At 43.6% G+C, this 25,160-nt stretch overlaps 1 protein-coding gene across 4 annotated transcripts in view; it reads right to left on the reverse strand.

Annotated features, from left to right (window-relative positions):
• Positions 1 to 25,160, reverse strand: part of abcc3 (ATP-binding cassette, sub-family C (CFTR/MRP), member 3) — a 137,525-nt gene that overhangs the window by 69,989 nt on the left and 42,376 nt on the right. For 2 of the 4 annotated variants that reach the window (XM_072558990.1, XM_072558991.1), the window contains exons 3-6: positions 14,560 to 14,685; positions 12,034 to 12,171; positions 8,646 to 8,771; positions 4,638 to 4,702 (exon numbers count right to left, since the gene is read on the reverse strand). In XM_072558990.1, coding sequence (XP_072415091.1) covers positions 4,638 to 4,702; positions 8,646 to 8,771; positions 12,034 to 12,171; positions 14,560 to 14,685 — 455 coding nt within the window. The remainder of the gene's footprint in view (positions 1 to 4,637; positions 4,703 to 8,645; positions 8,772 to 12,033; positions 12,172 to 14,559; positions 14,686 to 25,160) is intronic. The other 2 variants (XM_072558992.1, XM_072558993.1) reach the window with 1 other exon arrangement.

Genomic DNA, 25,160 nt, shown 5'->3' on the forward strand with positions numbered 1-25,160 from the left:
ATAGTTGTGGTTGCTTGAGGTTAATCATATGATCCTCAGCTTAGGTATTTTCTCTGTGTAGATGTGCCAGTGTTGGACTGGGATGGACAAAGTCAGAAGTCACACGGCACCAGGTGCTAGTCAAAAAGGTTTATTTGAAATCTCAAGCTTCCATTTGCATGACCTGGTGATTTAAAAAAAACTTGTCTGTCTCTAACCTGACATTGTATAACTTCTGACTAGATATTTTCTCTTCAGAGATGTTATTACACACTTCCAGAGCAGGTTGAACTCGAACCCATATCCTCTGAACCAGAGGCAAAGACTCTACTAGTGCACCCTAAATATTCCTTAAACTGTTCAGCTTAGATGTTTTCTACTCAACCTGCTCAAAGATGTTATGACGCACCTCTGGAGCAGCAAATTGCATTAAGATCAGCCACTTCCCAACAATGAATTGCACCATGGTCTCTACAAGGCAGACAGTGATATTAATCACTATACAATGTGGAGCTTCCAGTCATACCTCTAGATCAGGGACTAGATCTAGTCATCTTCAGTTATTTCATCAATGGCCTCCCCTCAGTCATGCTGTCAGAAGTGGAGATGTTCACTCACTGATGACTGCATCATGGTCAGCACCATTCACCCAGGCAGTGAAGCAGCAATATCAAGGCTGATGAATGGCAAGTTATATTCATGCCACACCAGTGCCAGGCAATGATCTTCAAATAATACATCTAGCCAATACCCTTAACCTTTAGTAGTATTGCCATTGCTGAACCACCATAAATGAACATTCAGTGGGATTGCCATGGACAAGAAACAGAAGAGGATCAGTCATATATGCAGTGGCTGCAAGAACAATTCAGATGCTAGACATTCTGCACCAAATAACTTGTCTTTCATCTCCCAGAATGCTACCAAGTACAGGCCAGGAGTGTGACGGAATGCTCCTCACTTGCTTGGATGCTTCAGCAACAGGTGAGAAACTCTAATCGAGGGAAAAGCAGTCCACTTGATTGACACCTTGTCCAACATATTTCTTTCATCATTAACCCTCAGCAGCAGCAGCGTGTATCATCCTACAAGCTCTGCAGTAACTCAAGATTCCTTCAACATCACCTTCCAAACCCATGACCACAGCCACTTAGAAAGATGAAGGCAACAGATGCATGGCAACACTGCCATCTGGAAGTTCAGCTCCAAGCCACAAATCATTCTCACTTGGAACTGTCTTGCTGGTCCTTTACAATTACTGAATCAAAATCCTGAAATTCCCTTTCTAGCAGCACTAAGGGTGTCCCTACACTCCAGTGGCAGCCAGGTCTTGGGCGCCATGGTTGGCTCTGCTGTTAAGTGGGTATGTCAAGATCCAAGTGAGTTAAATAGATAAAGAAGACAGAGCAGAGCATGGCAGAGAACGAGGTAAGACCAATAAATTAAATTGTATTTATTTCAATGCAAGTGGCCTGACAAGGAAGGTAGATGAACTCTGCATGGATGGGAACATGGAACTGGAAAATTCTAGGTATTACAGAAACTGAGGGAGGGACAGGACTGGCAGCGCAGTGTGCTGGCATATAGATGTTGTAAGAAAGATAAGGAGATGAGAGGAGGGGGAGTGGAGTTTTTAAATTAGGGAAAACATCACAGCAGGACTGAGAATATTCCTATGGGATTGTAGGGCCAGTGAAGCTACATGGGTGGAACTAAGAAATAAGAAGGGGATGATCACCTTGATAGGATTGTACTTGAGGCTCCCTAATAGACAGTAGGAAATTGAGGAGCGAATTGTAAGGAGATTACAGATATCTATAAGATTAATATGGTTGAAATTGTAGGGAATTTTAATTTTCCAAACATGATTAGATTAGATTAGATTAGATTAGATTACTTACAGTGTGGAAACAGGCCCTTCGGCCCAACAAGTCCACACCGCCCCGCCGAAGCGCAACCCACCCATACCACTACATCTACCCCTTACCTAACACTACGGGCAATTTAGCATGGCCAATTCACCTGACCTGCACATCTTTGGACTGTGGGAGGAAACCGGAGCACCCGGAGGAAACCCACGCAGACACAGGGAGAATGTGCAAACTCCACACAGAGTCGCCTGAGGCGGGAATTGAACCCGGGTCTCTGGCGCTGTGAGGCAGCAGTGCTAACCACTGTGCCCCCGTGCCGCCCACATGGACTTGGACTACCATAGGATTAAGAGCTTGGATGCAGAAGCATTTGTTAAGTGTCCTTAATAAAATTTTCTTTATCACTCTGTAGATGTACCTACCAGAGAAGGAGCAATACTCAACCTTCTCTTGGGAAATAAGGCAGGGCAAGTAACTAAGGTGTTAGTGGGGGAGTGTTTTGGGACCAGTGACCATAATTCTATTAGTTTTAAATTAGTTATGGAAAAGGTTAGGCCTTGTGTAAAAGTTAAAGTTCTAAATTAGAGCAAGGTGAATTTTGACTGTATTAGACAGGAACTTTCAAAAGTTGATTTGTTTGCACTTAAAGGGATGACTGGAAAGTGGGAAGCTTTCAAAAGTGAGAGTTCAGTACAGTAGGCTCTGTAAGAGTGAAGGGCAAGGTTGGGAGGAATAATGAACACTGTGACTGGAAATATTGAGGCCCTGGTAAAGAAAACAAAAGGAGGCATATGTCAGGTATAGGCAGCTGGGGCAAGTGAATCCCTTGAGTATGATGGGGAAAGGAATACACTTCAGATGGAAATCAGGAGGGCAAAAATGGGACATGAGGTAGCTCTGGTAGATAAGGTTAAGGAGAAACCCAAGAGATTCTACTGGTACATTAAGGGAAAAGAGTAACTAGGGAAGGAATTGGGCCCCTTAAAGACTAACAGGGCCAATTATTTTGTGTCTGTGCTTACTGTGGGGAAGTGAAAGTGTATAGGGTATGAGCAGGTGGGGAAAGAGTTACGTTTTGAGAAACAAAGGTTGAGCTAAGCATGACTCAGTAAACAATGAGGTATTGGAAGCAAGGGTAGTGGGTTAACAAGGTGGAAAAGCATTCATTGTGTAAAGCCATTTAACAAGATGAAGAAGTATTCAGTGTGTAAAGTCAGTTAACAAGGAGAAAAGTATTCATTATGTGAAGCCAGTTAACAAGGTTAAGAACATTCATTGTGTAATAGCAGAGGCTTAGTCTCTACTATTGACACACTGATTGTAATGGTCACTCAACCGATATGGTATGTTGCCTTGTCTGGATGCTCCTCCCTGTAAATGACTATATACTTCATTAAGAAACTGCTGTTCCAGAGAAGACCAGGAACCCATGCCTCTGCACATATAGGCGATTGTTCTCTCTCCCTCCAGGGCCTGGAATAAAGATGAAGGAGGTAAAACTATACTGTGTCTCTGAACGTTTTTCTTCAACTGATATGGGGATAGGGAAACAGGACAACAGAGAAAGACATGGAAGCTAGAGAACTAAAAAGGAAACAGTCGCAGGTAGATAGGATAGTGAAGGCGACGTTTGGTATGCTTTCCTTTATTGGTCAGAATATTGAGTACGGGAGTTGGGAGGCCATGTTGCGGCTGTACAGGACATTGGTTAGGCCACTGTTGGAATATTGCAATTCTGGTCCCTTTCTGATCGGAAGAATGATGTGAAACTTGAAAGAGTCCAGAAAAGATTTAAAAGGATGTTGCCAGGGTTGGAGGATTTGAGCTACAGGGAGAGGCTGAACAGGCTGGGGCTGTTTTTCCTGGAGTGTCGGAGGCTGAGGGGTGACCTTATAGAGGTTTACAAAATTATGAGGGGCATGGATAGGATAAATAGGCAACGTCTTTTCCCTGGGGTGGGGGAGCCTAGAACTAGAGGGCTTAGGTTTAGGGTGAGAGGGGAAAGATATAAAAGACACCTAAAGGGGCAACTTTTCCATGCAGAGTGGTGCGTGTATGGAATGAGATGCCAGGGGAAGTGGTGGAGGCTGGTACAATTACAACATTTAAAAGACATCTGATGGGTATATGGATAGGAAGGGTTTGGAGGGATATGGGCCGGGTGCTGGCAGGTGGGACTAGATTGGGTTGGGATATCTGGTCAGCATGGACAGGTTGGGCTGAAGCGTCCGTTTCTGTGCTGTACATCTGTGACAAGTTTAATCTCAGACTGTTGCCAACAAGAGGGAATTAAAATGTCGATGGAGAAGAGTGATAGAAAACAATGGCTTTTGTCTTTCTAATATTTACTTGAGGAAATTTCTACCCATCGACTAGATATGGGATATACAATCTGATAATTTAGAGATAGTGGAGTTGTTGAGAAAGGGAGTGTTGAGGTATAGCTAGGACTTTTCTCAGAAACATGAGAACAAACACTGCGGTTTCAGATGTCACCAAGTGACATTGATGAGAGGGACAGAAGGATAGAACCTTGCAGGACACCAGAGGCATTAATATGGAAACATGAAGATAAGCAATTGCAAGTGATACTTTGGCCATGCCTAGATCAAGAAAATTGAAGCAGACATTGCTACATGATAGGATGATCAGCATAAATGGAATATCTTTGCACTTAAGAGTTTTCTCTGTTGCAGTTGTTTAGCATCAGGCACTGTACAGGGGATATTACCCATACTCTCATGAGGATTGTTTGACTGCTAATGCAATGAGGAGGAAACTACTCACCTAGTAAACCACCAGAAGGTCAGCCGAGAGAGGAATCCAGCACTCTCTTCAGGGCAGCGATTCTGCGGGAAATGAGAACAGGATCAGTCAATCCTTCAGTCAGTTTAATCTCTTCTGAGTTAGAATTCATAGTGTGGGACAGCATGGATCACATCCCTTCATGTTTGTGCCAGCTCTGAAAGAATTAGTCAATTAGAATGGGATTTGATTTATTAGTGTCACATGAATGGAGGTACAGTGAAAGCGTTGTCTTACATGCTCTACAGGTGAAAGGGAGGACTGCAGATGCTGGAGACTAGAGTAGAGAGTGAGGACCTCATTCCTGATGAAGGGATTTTGCCTGAAACGTTGATTCTCCTGCTCCTCGGATGCTGCCTGACCTGCTGTGCTTGTCCAGCACCACATTCTACTTACATGTTCTATAGGCAGATCCTTACAGGCCAACACTCTTTTTCTGTATATTCCTTATTTTCCTATATTTCCCTCAATTTCTTCATTCAGATGCTGGTCAATCTTGGAAATTTTCAATCGCAGGAGGACCGTGAAAGACAGAAATCAGATTATTTCTGCAGAATAATGATGTCAAGGAGTTATGGCAACAATGAGGAGAAGTGGCATTGAAGCAGTTGATCAGTTATAATTTGATTGAATAGTGAAGCAATCTTGATGGGCTTTATGGTCTACTTTTGTGCCAAAAGACCCACAATCCCAGCTTCAATTTATCCATGTTATTATTTCAGTAAATCTAGGTGGCAACACGGTGCCACAGTGGTTCGCACTGCTGCCTCACAGCGCCAGAGACCTGGGTTCAATTCCTGTCTCAGGCAACTGTCTGTGTGGAGTTTGCACATTCTCCCCGTGTCTGCGTGGGTTTCCTTCCAAAAATGTGCTGGTTGGGTGAATTGGCCATGCTAAATTGCCCGTAGTGTTAGGTGAAGGGGTAAATATCGGGGAGTGAGTCTGGGCGGGTTGCTCTTCCGAGGGTCAGTGTGGACTTGTGGGGCCGAAGGGCCTGTTTCCACACTGTAAGTAATCCAATGTTAATTTGGAATCTCCCAGTTAATATTCTAAAATTGGGCTGGGACTGAGAAATCTATTCATTGAAACACACTTTTTCCACTGCAGCAAGTTGTTAAATGTTGGTATCACTGGGTGACTAGAATATAGAGCTTAGCTTCACTGTTATCATTCTTATTGGACTGCTCTTCAGCCAAAAGATGGCAACCTAAAGGAGATGGCAGGTTAGGTACTCCAATCTAAGCATTAAAATCTCATCAACTTGAGCTTTTATTTGATTGGAGATGAGATTCTGGGATGGTTCAAATGTTCCACTATTAAGATACAGATCAGCCTAGATAAAACTGAAATGCAGAAAAACTGGAGTGTTACTTTTACTCCTCCTGTACTTGAATTCCTTCAAAACAAGGACAGATGGGAACCATGGTCTTTACTGCCTGGATCAACACACTACAGCTCCATCTTTACTGTGAGACAGCGAGGCAAAAGTGAGGACTGCAGATGCTGGGAAGCAGAGTCTAGATTAGAGTAGTGCTGGAAAAGCACAGCAGGTCAGGCAGCATCCGAGCAGCAGGAAAATTGACATTTCTGGCAAAAGCCCTTCAGCAGCTAGTTGTCTCCAAGCATTTTTATTTCCATTGAGGTTTCACATCTTTGCACAAACCCAGATCAAATCCCATTGCTACATATTCTTTACACAAGAAAATTGCTGTGTTGATGCAAAATCAAACAACTTCAGAACATCCCAAAGCTCTCAAAAACCTAATGACAAGTGGCAATTGAACAGGTTTAGTGATATTGGTTGAGGGATACATTAGCAAGGTCACCACAAAGAACTTTTCTGTTCTTAAAAAAAATCTGTGGCACAATTTCCATGTTCAACTGAGTGGGCAGACAGACCCCAGTTTAACAAGTTATCTGAAAGGTGGCATCTCCAACCTTGCAGTACTGTCTTAGCAATGACCATCCTCATTTCTGTCTTAATGGGTGACACCATACAATTGTCAATTTGCCTTTCCTATTACCACTGAATGTGGATGCTAGTTTTTCTTGTATTTGCATTACAACAGCACTACCTTTCTCAACAACTCCGCTATCGCTAAATTATCAGATTGTATATCCAACATCTAGTCAATGGGTAGAAATTTCTTCCAAGTAAATATTAGAAAGACCAAAGCCATTGTTTTCTATCCCTCTTCTCTATCCACATACTCAATCTCTCTTGTTGGCAACAGACTGAGATTAAGCTGGTGTTCAAAACATTTCTTGTTACATTTGACCCCAGGCAGAATGCCCAGCCACATTTCCTGTTTCCACATTCAAACATCACGTGACTCAATGTCTTAACTCCATTTATCTGTTGGTGAAACCCTCATCTATTTTTAAAGATTAAATGACTTACAGTGTGGAAACAAGCTCTTCGGCCCAACAAGTCCACACCAACCCTCCGAACAGCAACCACCCAAACCCATTCCCCTACATTTACTCCTTCATCTAACACTACAGACAATTTAGCATGGCCAATTCACCTGACCCACACATCTTTGGACTGTAGGAGGAAACCAGAGCACCCAGAGGAAACCCACGCAGACATGAGGAGAATGTCTGTGTGGAGCTTGCACAGTCACCTGAGGTGGGAATTGAACCCGGGTCTCTGGCGCTGTGAGGCAACAGTGCTAACCACTGTTTTTGTTCTCACCACACTGGATTATTCCAATATATTTCTCCATCCGTTAACATCCTATTCTCTACAAAGCCTAAGCTCATCCAAAGTTCAGCTCCCCATATTCTATCTCACACCAAATTCTTGTTCACCCATTACCCTTCCTCCTAGATGAGTAATTCCTTGATTACAACATTTGCACGAGGATTCCCAAATCCCTTTGTGCTGCAGCTGTCTGCTTTCTTTCCTCATTTAAGAAATATTCAGCTCCTCTTCTCTACCTTCCAAATTCATAACCTCCTATTTCCCCACAAAACATTCCATGTGCCAAGTGTTTTTTGCCTACTTGCTTAATCTTTTTTAAACTTATGTATCGCCCTCTCCCGAACCCAAGCGATGATGATGTGGCTTTCAAGAGGTTACTTTGTCCTGTTTGGTTTTAAGTTTTTAGTTTAGCCTTAAGTAGAAGCTATTAGGGTCTGAGTTGGAAGCTTCAGTGAATGTCTCCTGGTTGCTTCTCAGTTTTTCCTCCTGGATTGGACAACTACATGTTAAAATATTTTGGCAGAATTTTCTTTTTTGGCAAGGGGTGTGTTTATATGATATTACTATATTGGAACAGTTAATCAGTAATAGGAATTTATCCATTATTCTATTAAGCTTTTCAAGAGAGGTGTTATTCTAAATTCCTCTTGCTTTGGTTGTATTTCAACAATGGCGTTTAAATAAATTGTATTTTGCTTAACATTGAACATTTTACCAGTTGCATTGAATCAGAGACACTTTACATTTGCCTTTAAAGTAAGAAAAATTTAAGGTATAGGCAAATATTTGAGGGGGTCAGTCTGGTCCATAACAGCCACCCCTCCAAATTAGTTTGAAGACTTCTCAACAGCTCTAGTTATTTCATTCACCAAGGCACTGATCCTAGTATGATTGGAGTGAAACCTGTCCCACTGGAACAGTTTTCTTCTATCTCAGTCCGGCTACCAGTGTCCCATGAAATGAAACCCATTTTCCCCACACAGTAATCTTAACCCATGCATTCAACTCCTTGATTTTATGACTGAGCTGCTCTCCCACAGTTATAAGCCTCTGGCCGAGCAGCTTCCAGTCTGTACTGCACGGAGTTTTAACCTGCACTATATGCTCAACGTGCTGGAGTCTGTAGCATTCTGTCTCAGCAGTGAAAATGTTACCCCACTGAAGGGCAACTGACAACTTGAGACATTGTTTGTGAATCTCCTGGCATCCACAATTAACTGGATCCTTCAAGACCATGATGGTCAGAGATGGGAAATGCTATAAACTTTAGCAGCTGGACTCACCTCATTCGAAGATGCTGCTGCAAAATATGGAGGAGGTTCACTGAAGCAGCAGAGAAAGAACTGGATCAGAACTGAGGCAAAGTAGATATAGAAGGTGGTAAATCGGAAGACATCAATTACTTTACCCTGGGAAGAAAGAACAATGCACAGAGAAAACTGTCAGCAATTTATTCACATTTCAGGACACAGCAGTATGGCTGCCTCTACAAAACTCACAAATATTACCCAAACTCTTTCAACCAGAGAAACAATGAGTTCCATTCAGGTCAAGTTCCTGTTTGCATCCATAAGGAGGGCCCATTCTCTTCCTTCTTCAGGATGCCCCACTAAGTAATCATGTCTTCCCCACAAGTCCGCACACTGAAGGTCTGCCTTCAGAGAGAGGATGCCACCCATCATGGTGTGGCATTACCATCATATTAAATGGGATATTTTGAACAGAAGCAGCAGCTCAAAATTGGGTATTCTAGATGCTGTCAACAACCACAGCAACAGCAGAATTGTAATTCAATCATAGAATCCCTACAGTGTGGAAGCAGGCCATTCAAATCCACACTAACCTTTAAAAGAGTATCCCACCCAGACCCATCCCCCTAAAACCCATGGCATTTTCCATGGCTAATCCACCGAGCCTGCACATCCCTGGACACTATGGCCACACTAAATTGTCCAATCTCCCATATCTGCACATTTTTTGGACTCTGGGAGGAAACCAGAGTAATAAAAGGAAACCCAGGCGGAGGAGGGTGGAGAATTGTGCAAACTCTACACAGACAGACAGTTGCCCAAACATGGGTCCCTGGCGCTGTGAGGCAGGCAGAACTAACCACCGTGCCAACATGCCATCCCAAAAGCTGTAACATCATGGCCAGCAATCTCTCACTCTGCCACTTCCATCAAACTGGAGAATAACCCTAATCCGATGATTAGTGTTGGAGGACATGCCAGGAGTAGCACTAAACAGGTCTAAAAATGAGGTGTCAACCTGCTGGAGTTATTACACAGATTACATGCATCAAACTGAACCAGCAAGTGATAGAGCGAGTGTGGAAATTCCACAATTAACTTTAGTCCTGCAGTTCTGTCACATCAGGTCACGAGTGATGGGGAGCTATCTAGCAGGAGCCACCTATCTCCACCCTCAATGCTATGGGAAGCCCAGCACATTAGTGTAAGAAATTTCACAGATAGATCCACAATAATCTTTAGTCAGACGTGCCAAGTGGATGACCCTGTGGTTCCGAGCATTATGGATTCCAGTCTTCAGCCAGTTGGATTCATTCCAAGCATTAATCAAGAAATACCCAAAGATTCTGCATGTAAAAAGGTATGGGCACTGACAACATTCTGGATTGTATTAACAACTTGCTGCTCCCCTAGCCAAACCAATCCAGAACAGTTGCAAAAGTAGCATTTACCTGACAAGTTGGAAAATGGTTCAAGAATGTTCTGTTCACAAAAATGCATAAAAATTCCAACCAAGCCATTTGCAGTCTGATCAATCTACTCTCCATCATCAGTAAAGTGATGGAAGGGGTCATCAACAGGGCTATCAAGCAGCACCTGCTCAGCAATAACCTGCTCAGTGACACTCAGTTTAGGTTTCTCCAGGGCCTCTCAGCTCCTGACCTTGTTACAGCCTTGGGTCAAAAGAGCTAAACCCCAGACATCAGGGGAGTGTAACTACCCATGGCAACAAGGTGACATCTGACTGAATTCAGCATCAGGAGCCCTAGCAATGCTGGGATTGATAAGAATTAGGGGAAAAAACTCTCCACTGCTTGGAGTAATGCCTGGTACAAAGGAAATGGCTGTTGAAGGTCAATCAACTGAGTCCAAAAACATCTTCACAGTCGCCTTCTTGGCCCAGCCATCTTCAGCTGGTTCAATGACCTTCCCTCCATCCTAGGCAGGTCTCCCTCCAACCTTAATCACAGTGGTGCAGGCCTTGAAGTTCCCACACCTGGCAAGGACTTCCAAAACCAGAAGCCAATGCCAAAAGTCAGCATATTGATGACGATCGCTGTGTGTGGAACATTAGAGTGACTGCGGACACCTGTAGTCTTGTAGCTTCCAGTAAATGCTGATGATATAGTTAAGAGAGCAAGTGTTCGCTGATGATTGCACATGTGACTTGTCAGATAGTGGTGCAGTTCATGTCCAAATGCAGAAACACTTGGACAATATCCAGATTGAGCTGTTAAGTGGCATGTAATATTCACATCACACATGTCAGGCAATGATCATCTCCAACAAGAATGAAAGTAACCAACTCCCCTCGACATCCAATGACATTACCATCACTGAAGCTACAACTATCAACATCCTGGTGGGGGGGGGTTGCATTTAACCAGAAGCTGAACTGGAGTTACCGGTGGTAACTATAGTTACAACAGGTCAGAGGTTGTGAATCCTGCAGCAAATAACTCATCACCTGACTCTCCAGAGCCTGTCCATCATCCATAAGATGAAGTTGGGAGTGTGATGGGATACTCCCCACTTGCCTGGATAGATGCTACTCCAACACTCAGACACAGTCCTGGACAAAAATAGCTGTTGAACTGGCACTCCAACCATCATCTTCAACATTCACCAGTGACACAAAGTAGCAGCAGTATGTGCCATCTACAAGTTGCACTGCAGTAAATCACCAAGGCTCCTTTGAAAAAACCTTCCAAACCTGTGACCTCCATCACCTATAAGGACAAGGGCAACAGATATATACCACCCTGACTTGGAACTATTTCACCAGTCCTTCATGGACACTGGAATCCCCACCCTAACAGTACAGTGTTGTTCCTCGATCCCAAGATCTACAGAAGCAAAAGGCAGCTCCAGGCCAATTAGGGATGGGCAATAAATACTGCCCTAGCTGGCAATGCCCATATCCTATGAACAAAAGGACAAAAAAAAAGTCTTGCTTGTTTTGCTAAGGCAGCACCATCCCACTCACTGCCTCATTGTGACTTGTGGACTTGTGAAGTGGGAGAGTCTTATCCCCAGCAGCAAGCCGATTAGAAGGCCCTATTGCTCAAGTGCAGACTGCCCACTGGGGCTACAGCATAACAGATTATGAAATGCCATAGCAAATTCAGTCCATCAACCCCTTCATCCCACAGCACAGCATGCTCAACCCACCATTTTAATCAAATCTGAAAGTTTTGCATAACCGCTTATGCATTATCAAAGAAAAGGGAGGAAAGTTCCAGAATATCTATTTCCTCCTATCCATATGATTTGTCCATCCCGGGTCAGTGGCTCCAAGATCCTCAGTGTGATTTGGAATACACTAATGCTGCATTTACAGGATGAAGAGATTATACCATTTAACGTTTGTGGGCATGTTCCAATTAACACTTTAGCTGCCCTTCAGCCCTCCTGTGCTTACCTCATTGAATGTCACCAGGATCTTGGATCTGAAAGGTATCACAGCACAAATCAAGGTGATCAGCCAGAAGAGGAAAAGCACCCCAGATGACTGCATCCCCCGTAATCTCTCGTACTGAATCAGAAACGTTGCAAGTAACTGAAACCACACACAAAAAAAAGACGAGGGTTATAATAACCAAGCTTTAACTATCCTTCCACATCACTCTGATATCACTCACAATTGCACATTGTTGTTTGTGTAAGCTCACTTTTACAGCCTGCTCCTCCACTTCTCAGCACCAGCTTGCTCAGCTCTGGACCTCACATATCTTAGCTCAAATTCCGTCTCGTCAGAATGCTGACTATAGGAGTTGGGACATCATCTTGCAGCTGTACTAGACATTGGTGAGGCCACTTCTGAAACAGTGTGCACAATTCTGGTTGACCTTCCTATCGGAAAGATGTTGTTAAACTTGGGAAGGTGCAGAAAAGATTTACAAGGATCTTACCAGGACTGGAGGATTTGAGCTAGAGGGAGAGGCTGAATAAGGTGAGTGTCAGAGGCTTATAGAGGGGTATAAAATCTGAGGAGCTTGGACAGGGTGAATAGACAAAGTCTTTTCCCTCGTGTTGGGGAGTCCAAAACTAGAAGGCAGAGATTTAGGGTGAGAGGAGAACGATTTAAAAAGAGACCCAAAAGGCGACTTTTTCCACACAGAGGTTTGTGTGTACGGAACGAGCTGTCAGAGGAAGGAGGAGGAGGTTGGTACAATTACAACATTTAAAATACATTTGGGGGAGGATATGAATAGGAAGTGTTTGGAGGGATAAGGGCTAAATGCTGGCAAATGGAACTAGGTCAGATTGGGATGTCTGGTTGGCGTGGACGAGTTGGACTGAAGTGTCTGTTTCTGTGCTGTCTGACTCTATGAATCCAATCTATGCTTATTGAGATGAAGATGTGAACTCTTTCCTTTGGTGAAGTAGTGATGGAAGAACAAGGGCATAAACCTCCGAACAGAGCCAGGCCATTCAGGGATGGTATCAGGAATACTTTTTCGCACTGGGTTAGAGGAAATCAAACTCTCTTCCCCAAAATTCTGTGTAATTGCAACTTCCAAACTGAAATAGAGGCAAGTTTTATTAGACAGGTATTGAATAAAGGGGGACTGGCTGATTAGCCGTAATCATCATCAGCGCAAAGCAGACTCAAGGTGCTAAATGGTCACTTGCTGTTCCAGTTTAATAAAGTCAAATGGAAAAATGATCTCTTTCTGTTCCGATGAAATCGGCTTGTCAAGCGAATGGTCACCTGTCTAGTATTAGCGATGATAATCAGCTGTAGAGCCTGACCCTGCCTGCACTCAAAAACTGAAATTTACCTTAACTACCTCAGTGTGCCACCCAGTCTCAAAAGGATCAAACTCTACCTCATCTCAACCAAGATTTTAGTGCTCATTATGGGCATTACATTCAAAGTACTGATTCCCCATTTTTAATTAAGTGGCGAAAGTTGTGATTGGCTTTTTATTTTGCACTGTTACAGTGGTTTGAGACAAACATAAGAACAAGGGCTGACTGTGCCATTCAATAAAATCTGACTGCAGCCTGATCTCCACTGATGGACCCTTTATAATCTCAGACTCCTTTGTACATCTAAAGGTCTGGTTTACTCGGTCTTGAATTTGGTCAGTCACCCGGCCTCCATTCTTGGATAGAGAGTTCAAAGATTAACAACTCTGAGAGAAGAAAATTGTTCTAATTCCCATCATAAATAGGAGACCACCGCTTCTGAAACAGTGCCCCTTTTTCTAGATTCCAGCCTCAAAGGAAACAGACTCAAATCCCCAGAGAGTGTTTCACACTTTAATAAGAATACCTTTTTTCTAAACTCCACAGATTCAGAATCAATCTGTACTTATCCCAGGAATCAGCTCAGCGAATCCTCAGGAATTTGCTAGTCCACTGCAAGTGGCAGTCAAGAATCAAGCACATTTGAGCAGGAGTGGGCTCATGAGGACGATATGTACAAGTGAGGAAATACATAAATCAGTACCAGGATTTCAGGAGCCATACACAGTTGACAGGAATGATTTAGGGAGGGAACAAAAATTGGAGGCAGGGGGAAGCTCATTGAGACCAAGTGGTCACTTCTTCAGGATTATCTCCATTATTATCGTCACTTTACAGCTCATCTAGTCACAATGAATCAGGATACTCAATCCCAAACAAGAGCCTGCTGTTGCTGGCTTGAGGTGTTCTCCTCACAGTTTAGACAGAGTACAAGTTCAGAAGGACATAGCTGCAGATCCAGTTCTGAATAATACGACTACCTGGTGCAGTAAGCTTCACTCAGTCGCGACAATACCACTCATGAGCAGGACAAGAGGTGGAAGGGAATCCACAGTTAGGAGAAAGTTGGAGAATCATCCAAACATCTCAAAATATAGACTTAGACTGTTAGTCAGTGCTCCAAATTCCTAATGACATATCGCATGGCATCGTACACCACATCAGCGATATTATTGTGCAATGGTCTGCTCACCATTGTGACTCCCAGCAGTAAGGGGCTGATGAAATATGCTGCAGCTTTTGGTCGATTATTCACCAGTTCAGCAAATGAACAGAAGAGGTCCAACCAGCAGACAATCCACAGCAGCAACCCCAGGATCTGCAGAATACAAAAGAACCAGTAATCAGGCAACAGAGAACACACTGAGAATAGGAGGATGTGTTTCTAAGTGACTGCATGCCTCACACCCAAACACACTGGGAAGGTTTGAAAGGCTCCAAAAGTTGTTATTGAGAAATCCACACTGACACTTTGAGTGCCTAATGCGCTCCCCCTGACAGCCACGTCACACTGAGTGAAAGCAGAGGTGGATATAGGCTGGAATTGGGAACATCTTAAAGCAGTCTCTGGATAACTGCTGGTCTTCAACTGGCAAAGGTCAGGTATCAGCCCTGGGAAGGTCAATGTGCTTACTCACTGTGCTGGTTAGACACTGGCTGGAAGTGAAATGGGCGGATTCAAGCTCCCAGTGATGTTCCATTCAGGAGACAGACTGCCTGGTTAATCATTCATATAATGTTAAGATATTTGCCAGACTATGAAAATCGCATTACCAATTACATATAAGATTCTCTTTACTCATACTTCAAACCAGATATCTACTTTGGAGCCAGACCTATCCTAATGAGATGCATATCTCTTTCCTCAAAGTCACCAGTTGTTCTGGAGACCACCAGCCTGCTGTTGGATCGGTAACAGCTCCACATTCACAAGTACTTCTTCCTTTACGTCATTCAACTTCTCTCTCACCTGATTCTGAAACTCTCACACATACCTTTGTTATCTTCAGACTTAACAGTTCCATGGGCCCCAGCTATGCCTGTCTCTTTGTTGGCTACGTAGAACAGTTGATCTTCTGTAATTACACCGGCACCATTCCCCACCTCTTCTTCCGCTACATTGATGACTGCATTGGCGCCACCTCGTGCTCCCGCGAGGAGGTTGAGCAATTCATCAACTTCACCAACACATTCCACCCTGACCTTAAATTTACCTGGACCATCTCTGACACCTCGCTCCCCTTCCTGGACCTCTCCATCTCCATTAATGAAGACCGACTTGACACTGACATTTTTTACAAACCCACCGACTCCCATAGCTACCTGGATTACACCTCTTCCCACCCTATCTCTTGCAAAAATGCCATCCCGTATTCCTAATTTCTCTGCCTCCGCCGTATCTGCTCCCAGGAGGACCAGTTCCACCACAGAACACACCAGATGGCCTCCTTCTTTAGAGACCGCAATTTCCCTTCCCACGTGGTTAAAGATGCCCTCCAACGCATCTCGCCCACATTCCGCACCTCCGCCCTCAGACCCCACCCCTCCAACCGTAACAAGGACAGAACGCCCCTGGTGCTCACCTTCCACCCTACAAACCTTCGCATAAACCAAATCATCCGCCGACATTTCCGCCACCTCCAAAAAGACCCCACTACCAGGGATATATTTCCCTCCCCACCCCTTTCCACCTTCCGCAAAGACCATTCCCTCCGTGACTACCTGGTCAGGTCCACGCCCCCTACAACCCACCCTCCCATTCTGGCACCTTCCCCTGCCACCGCAGGAACTGTAAAACCTGCGGTGTAAAAACACCTCCTCCCTCACCTCTATCCAAGGCCCTAAAGGAGCCTTCCACATCCATCAAAATTTTACCTGCACATCCACCAATATCATTTATTGTATCCGTTGCTCCCGATGTGGTCTCCTCTACATTGGGGAGACTGGGCGCCTCCTAGCAGAGTGCTTTAGGGAACATCTCCGAGACATCCGTACCAATCAACCAAACTGCCCCGTGGCCCAACATTTCAACTCCCCCTCCCACTCTGCCAAGGACATGGAGGTCCTGGGCCTCCTTCACCGCCGCTCCCTCACCACCAGACGCCTGGAGGAAGAACGCCTCATCTTTCACCTCGGAACACTTCAACCCCAGGGCATCAATGTGGACTTCCACAGCTTCCTCATTTCCCCTTCCCCCACCTCATCCTAGTTTCAAACTTCCAGCTCAGCACTGTCTCCTTGACTTGTCTGGTCTTGTCCGACCTGCCTATCTTCTTTTCCACCTATCCACTCCACCCTCTCCTCCTTGACCTATCACCTTCATCTCCTCCCCCACTCACCCATTGTACTCTATGCTACTCTCTCCCCACCCCCACCCTCCTCTAGCTTATCTCTCCACGCTTCAGGCTCACTGCCTTTATTCCTGATGAAGGGCTTTTGCCCGAAACGTCAATTTCGCTGCTCGTTGGATGCTGCCTGAACTGCTGTGCTCTTCCAGCACCACTAATCCAGTAGTTAACAGTTCCTGTCCACTCTTGATAGTTGCCCACATTGTATACTACATAAACATGATGTCATCTTAAAATCTGTTGGTCATGTTCCAAATTGCATCAAATCCTACCTTGTTGTGTACCAGCTCCTGATTTAATACCACCGCTAGGAGAATTCCAATCCTTGTTTCTAATCCCGCCATGACGTGGACCCTTCCAATCTCCTGCTGCCACACAACCATCCTAGACAGCTCTGCCTTTTTAGCATCCTTGACTTTAACGCTCCTCATCCTCTGTTCAGCCTTTGATACAGTCAACCATGCTATCCTTCTCCAGCAGCTCTCCATTGTCCATTAGCTGGGTGAGACTGCTCCAGCTCTCATTGACCTAACTATGGACAGAGAATCATGTGCAACAGATTTGCTTCCAGTTCCTGCACCATTATCTCCCAAGGAACTTTCCTTAGCCCTTCCTATTTCTCAAATGCTCCTTGGAAACATCATGTGAAAACATAGCATTAGACCAAGTATTGTCTTTGATCCCCAATATAAATTCCATCCCGCTCCTTGGCAGAGAATGAACCAGGCAGCATATAATCCTAGCGATTTATTTGATTGGAGATGAGCCCCTGAACCCATCTGCACACCAACACTGCATACTAACATCTCTGTATATCATCCCCGTACCTCAGCCTTCTGCTGTTAAACACCAATGATACATTTCTGCAGCATTTGCAGTTATACCTTCGGCTGCTTAGGACCAAAGCTCTGGAACTCTTTTGCCTAAACTTCTCACCATTCACTCTCACTTTCCTCAGAAGTTTTTTTTAAATACTCCACTTCTTTGAACAATGACTCAATATTCACATGACTCTATCAACTTTATTCAATAGCACTCCTGTGAAGCTTCTTAGGTCAATTTATTTTATTCAAGTTCTATGCAATATAAAGGTTTTGACCATAGTTGGCCAAGTAGATGTACATCAGAGTGACTATGAAAGCAACCCACATTTGGGGGGGGGGGGGGGGAAGAAGAAGGGAAGGGGGAAGTGTAGGCAGCATGAATAAGACAAACTAACCACAAGACAGTGACAGTCTGAAACTCCCAGATACAAGGGAGTCAGCCTGGTTAACTCCACAGCTTCCCGAGTCTGCTCAGAATCCAGATCTTCTGTACTTCCTTTCTTTACGATTTACTGGAAGTTATGTTGGCAATGCATTCATTTTTATTCCCCTGTCCACTGCCCCGATGCCAACAGCACAGTCAAAAACAGGATAGCTTGCCAAAGGGAAATTAGCTCAGGAACAGGGACCGAATAAAATTGGTGAGTAAAACATCTGCATATAGGAAATTCATTGAATTAGAGTGACAAATAACCAGGGCTTGATGGCTTTTCCACTCAAGGGTTCTAAAAGTAGGGGCACGTTGGAGATGCCCGAAGTACAATCTTTGGAGTTTCCTTGAGACAGGAGTCATCCCTCTGAGTTGAAAAACTGCACACGCTACTTTGTTTTTAAGGGCAAAATAGAAAAATCAGGGAATTACAGATCACTCAACCTAACATCTGTACTGAGGAAATTGTTGGAATCTATAAATCAAGGATGGGATAACAGAACATTTTGAAAACTCTGTCAGTCAATCAATCAAGGAGAGCCAGTGTGGGTTCATAACAGGTCGGTCACATCTGACACACCTCAGGGAATGTTTTGAAAAAAAGTGACAGAGTTAGTGGACAGGGGAATATCTATTGATGTTTTAAAAGGTGTGGACTTCTAGTTTTGATCAAGTCCCATCTAACGGCCTGTTAACTAAGGTGGAAGCCCATAGAAAGGAGGACAAATTACTGACAACGACTGGGAAATCGGTTCAGTGGCAAGTGACAGAATCATAGAATCCTTACAGTGGCGAAGGAGACCATTTGGCCCATTGAGTCTTCAAACAGCATCCAAAGCACTCGCCCCGAAACTCTAGCCCTGTAGCCCTGCATTTCCCAAGGCTAACCCACCTAGCTTATACACCCCTGGATAAACTCAATCTACCTAACCCGCACATCTTGGAACTGTGGGAGGAAACCAGAGTTTCCAGGGGAAATTCATGCAGACACAAGGAGAATGTGCAAACTCCACACAGACACAGTGGCTCAAGCCTGGAATCGAACACAGACCCCTGGTACAGTAAGGCAGCTGTGCAGTGCTGAGAACAGATTTGGTCACCATACCTTCAGAAGTGTCTATTGGCCTTGAAGGGAGTACAATGTAGGACTACAATAATAACCTGACTGCTGAAGCCCAGGTATTGAGGAGAGATTACACAAATTAGGCCTTATTTTCCTAGAATTTACAGGGTTACATAGGGTGATCTGATTGATATTAACAGAAAAAACAAGACATGGTAGATTAATTTCTATTGGTTGGAGATTCTAGAATTAGGGGCCATAGTCTGTGAAGTAGGGCCAGACCATTCAGGATAAATGTTACGAAGCACTTCTATACACAGAGTATTAAATGTTTGGAACTCTGTTCCATAAATGGCAATGGATGCAGTATCAGATGTTAGTTTTAAATTAGAGATGGTAACTTTTTTGGTCAAGCAAAAAGGTATTAGAGATATGGCAGGTATCTAGAATTTGGCCATAAATCAACTTTGATATTAGAGTCATAGAGATGTACAGTGTGGAAACTGACCATCCGGTCCATGCCAACCAGATATCCCAACCTAATCCCATCTGCCAGCATCCAGCCACATCCCTCCAAACCCTTCCTATTCATATATCCATCCAGATGCCTTTTAAATGTTGCAGTTGTACCTGTCTCCACCACTTTCTCTGGCAGCTCATTCCATACGCATACCACCCTCTGTGAATAAGTTGCCCCTTAGGTCTCTTATATCTTTCCTCTCTCACCCTAAACCTATGCCCTCTCGTTCTGGAATCCCCGATCCCAGGGAAAAGACTTGGTCTATTTACCCTATCCATGTCCCTCCATTTTGTAAGCCTCTATAAGGTCACCCCTCAGCCTCAGAAGCACTCCGATGTCCAGCAATACAAGAATTCAACAGCAAAGGCAGTAACTACTAACTCTGTCGTCAGTTGGCAATGTGGGTTTCTTTCTCTCTCCCTTGCACTGACCTCACCATGTGCTTCCTTGGTCTGTTTTTCTCCCTTTTAAAAGTGCTGTTGTTTTGACTGTTTTTTCCCCTCCAAAAGTTCCAAAACAATGCATATAAAACAGGAATTGCTGCTTCTGGAATTTGAGGAAATGACCTCCAATACCTAAAATACTTCCAAAAAAAAAGCAGCTGTTACAGCCAGAAATTTTCCCATCCTCCATCTTGGATTACCCAGAGTCCTTGTTATCGAATGATGAAATTAGGCCTCCTCCAATTCCTACGTTCCACCCCAAAGTTTCTCTAGATTTACTTTCCTCCACAAAACCTATTCTGTATTAAGTGACTTTTGTTTAAGAAAGAAAGTTACAGGACACCTCAGAATGCACAGAACACATTTCAGATGCAATTCTCAAGAAAGTGAAGACATCCATACCTACAACTTCTTTAGCAGCAAAATCTTGCAGATGCCAGTCATTTGAAATGGGAATTTGACGGTCAGATTAAATGTTTCATAAACATACTCCTATTCCAGTGGGTCTAACCCCCTGTTTCTGTATGCCCAAGGTTTAAACTCCTGATTTGTCAATAAGCTGTTAAGTATTCTTCATTATCTTTCTAGTTCTAAGTATGATCTAAGAAAGTAGCTTCAAGATAATTATCAAAACATGGATAGAGAGGTAGATTTTACTTAGTTATATCGACAAATTGTAAATGAGAAACACTAATGGAATGAAAGAATAGTTCTTGAGCATAAAAGCTGAATAGTCTGTGCTGTGTGTTCCCATAACTAACTGATCTGGTTCTAAGTAAAAGGAGGGCAGTTAGTCACTCAAACTAATAGCTAAGAACAATGGCCACAGCATTATTACAACCAGTGTAAGGATACTGTGTGCAGCACAAGGGTTACTTACTGGTCAAGGTAAAGAAAGGAAATTACACAAGAATCTTGCCCAGAATTTAGTTATTTTATTCATTGTTGGACGTGACAGCTCTGGCTCGGCCAGCAATTATTGTTCACTGCCAGTGGTCTTTGAGAAGGCAGTAAGTCATCACATTGAGGTGTTGCAGTCCATGTGATGTCGGTACACTCACTATGTTAGCAAGAGAGTTTTCAAACTTTGACCCAGCAATAGTGAAGGTACTGGAGACATATTTCCAAGCGAGGTTTGAGAAGATATGTAGCTCAGGTTGAGGTTTTGGATATAGGTTTGCTCACTGAGCTGAAAGGTTCATTTCCAGATGTTTCGTTACCTTGCTAGGTAACATCTTCAGTGGACTCATGCGAAGCAATGCTGAAAATTCCTGCTTTGTTATTCATATGTTTGGGTTTCTTTGGGTTGGTGATGTCTTTTCGTGTGGTGAAGTCACTTCCTGTTCCTTTTCTCGGGAGTGGTAGATGGTGTCTAACTTGATGTGTTTGTTGATAGTATTCCAACTGGAACTCTATGCTTCTTGGAATTCTTGTGCATGTCTTCATTTGGCTTGTCCTTGGATGGATGTGTGTCCCAGTTGAAGTCATGTCCTTCGTCATCCATAGGTGAGGATACTAGTGAGAGGGTCATGTCTATATGTAGCTAGAAGCATGGCATTCCAACTGGAAATCTAACAAACAAATAGAGTTAACACTCCATCTACCACCACTTGTGAAAAGGAACAGGAAGGGACTTCACCGCAGGAGATGACATCACCAACCCAAAGAAACACAAACATATGAATAACAAAGCAAGAATTTTCAGCATTGCTTTGCATGAGGTCCACTGAAGATGTTACCTAGTAAGGTAACAATGTCTGGAAATGAACCTTTTCAGCTCAGCAAGCAAACCTACATCCAAAATGTGTTTCCAAGTTAGGAAACTATGTGGCTTGGAGGAGGATTGTGTAGGTTGTGCTCCCATGGCAGCTGCCTTCGGTTCCAAAAATTAACAAACAACTCATACGGGATTCGAAATGTTAACTGTTTCTCTCTCCACAGATGCTGCCAGACCTGCTGAGTTTGCCAGCAATTTCTGGTTTATTTAAGCTGTTACTTAGACCTACATCAATATGTAGAATGATGAAAGGAGAGGAATTGGGAAGAGTTATTATAAACTTTGCACAGAGATGACAATTATGCAGTTTGGTTCACTTTGGCTTTAAAACAGATCAAATGGCACAAACTAAAATCCTACCAAGACTAAAAGGAGGAGTTTATATTAGGTTAACCCAGAGAGTGTAAGAGCAGATCCTCACATTAGAGTTTGCTACGATTCCATGGAATTGAGATTGGTGTCTCCCCTCTAAGTAGTAAAAGGGGACAGCTAAATGACAAAGAGATTATGAACCAGTTAACCTCACAACAGCCAGCAAATAAGGTTCAAAATTTCTGGAAGTGACCAGAGAGAATTTTTTTTAAAGATTAGATTACTTAGAGTGGAAACAGGCCGTTCAGCCCAACAAGTCCACACCGACCCTCTGAAGAGCAACCCACCCAGACACATTCCCCTACATTTACCCCTTGCCTTAACACTACAGGCAATTTAGCATGACCAATTTACCTAATCTGCACGTTATTGGACTGTGGGAGGAAACCGGAGCACCCAGAGGAAACCCACACAGACACGAGGAGAATGTGCAAACTCCACACAGACAATTGCTTGAGGTGGGAATTGAACCCAGGTCTCTGGCGCTGTGAGGCAGCAGTGCTAACCACTGTGCTGCCCACTGGAAAGTGGCCAATTAATTCTTCTTTAACGCAGGATCACTGACTTTGTAAAGAAATATAGCAGGCAGTATGCCCTCGCATGAGCAGTCAATGTTTTGGCTGAGCACTTACATTTGGCCAGAATACAATAATTCCTTAATAATTTACAAATATTTTGTATAATAATGGGCATTTACAAGGGTTGGTTAACAGACAGAAAACACAGAAATAAACAGGTCATTACAAAGTTAGCAGGTAGCTAGCATGCGATTTTAAAATTGAAAATCAATTGCTTTGTGAGCGAATAACAGTCTAACATTAAATGAACTTGCCAAGAGTAAAGTTACATGTGACAGTAAGCAGTGAAGAACATGACTGCAAAAATGTTATAAATGTTAAGCCAAAATAAGTGTTCGATCAAACAGAATGTGGATGATGTAATAAAGATCCACCTGGAAGAAAAAAAAAGGTAAACAGAGAGCTTTTTAAATTGTAAGTGGCTGAGTTGGTGTTGAGGGGAATAGACATAGAACATAGAAAAGTACAGCACAGAACAGGCCCTTTGGCCCACAACATTGCGCAAAGGATTACTCCGAATGCAACATAAAATAACCTACGCACCCCACGATTCACTGCTATCCATGTGCATGTCCAGCAGTGACTTAAATGTCCCCAATGACTGCTTCCACTACCACTGCTGGCAATGCACTCACTACTCCCTGCGTAATGAACCTACCTCTGGATGTCTCCTTTATACCTTCCTCCTAATATCTTCAAACTATGACTTCTCATACCAGTCAATCCTGCCCTGGGGGAAAACAAAAGTCTCAGGCTACTGACTCTATTCATGCCTCTCACCTTCTATACCTCGATCAGGTCACCTCTCTTCCTCCTTCTCTCCAGAGAGAAAAGTCAGAGCTTAGTCAACTTTTCTTCATAAGGCAAGCCCTCCAGTCTAGGCAGCCTCCTGGTAAAACTTCTTTGCACCCTCTCCAAAGCCTCTATCTTTGCTATAGTAGGGTGACCAGAACTGGACACAATATTCCAAGTGTGGTCTCACTAGGGTATTGTAGAGGTGTAGCAAAACCTCATGGCTCTTAAACTCGATCCCCCGTTAATGAAAGCCAAAACACCATATGCTTCCTTAACAACCCTATCAACTTGGGTGACAACTTTGAGGGATCTATGTACTTGCACACCCAGATCCCTCTGTTCCTCCACACTGCCAGAATCCTGTCTTTAATCCTATATTCAGCATTAGAGTTCAACCTTCCAAAATGCATCACTTTGCACTTATCCAGGTTGAACTCCATCTGCCATTTCTCAGCCCAGCTCTGCATCTTGTCTATGTCACGCTGCAGCCTGCAGTAGCCCTCAATACTATCGCAGACACCTCCAACCTTTGTCATCTGCAAATTTACTAACCCACCCCTCAACCTCCTCATCCAAGTCATTTATAAAAACTACAAAGAGCAGAGGCCCAAGAACAGAGCCCTGCGGAATCTGGTGTCTTGCCCATAAATCATTAAAATTTACAGGCAGCACAGTGGTTCAGCAGTTAGCACTGCTGCCTCACAGCACCAGGGACCTGGGTTCAATTCCTGCCTCAGGCATCTGTCTGTGTGGAGTTTGCACATTCTCCCAGTGTCTGAGTGGGTTTCCTCCGGGTGCTCCGGTTTCCTCCCACAATCCAAAGATGTGCAGGTTAGGTGAATTGGCTATGCTAAATTGCCTGTAGTGTTAGGGGCATTAGTCAGGGGTAAATGTAGGGGAGTGTTCTGGATGGGTTGCTCTTCGGAGGGTCAGTGTGGACTTGTTGGGCTAAAGGGCCTGTTTCCATTCCACTGTATGGAATCTAATCTTAAAAAAAAGTAGTGTACAAGAAGCAAATCAGGGAAGTGATAAATAAAAGCTTCAAAATTATTTTAAAAACTGAAGCAGGAGAACAGAGGTCTTGCTGCATTTGTACAGGGCTTTTATGGGAAAACACCCAAGACTTTGGTCTCCTTAACTATATATAAAAAAAAATACATTTTGTTTTTAAAAAAAAACACTTGCTTGAAAAGGAATAAATGAAGGTTCACCAAGCTAATTCGGAGGATGAGGGTATTGTGGTAAAAAAGGAGAGATAAAGTAGGATGGGTGAACTAAATTCAATTAAAACATTTAAATACCTAGACTAGATGGGGTGGTAACGAGGAAGATATTTTCCAAGCTGGGAAATCTAAACCAAATCAGGTTGGCAAATTTAGGATGAACGATGAGAAAAAAAGACTTTTCAGTCAGCAGGTTGTGAAGCCCTGCAGTGTAACACCATTACAGTGTGGTGTGGATGTGGAGATGGACATATTCAATCATAGAGTGACTAAAGTACACAAGGCTAGTCAGCTCATTGCATTGGTATCTTACTTCTGAATGGCACTAAATGAAGTACACACTCCTACTTCCTTTCCTCTCCCCGCCCCCCCCGCCTTGAAAATTGTTTCTTCACATGGGATACTTGCTTTCGTCAGTTAT

Source organism: Chiloscyllium punctatum, chromosome 39 (assembly GCF_047496795.1).
Source record: "Chiloscyllium punctatum isolate Juve2018m chromosome 39, sChiPun1.3, whole genome shotgun sequence".
NCBI classification, from domain to species: Eukaryota; Metazoa; Chordata; class Chondrichthyes; order Orectolobiformes; family Hemiscylliidae; genus Chiloscyllium; species Chiloscyllium punctatum.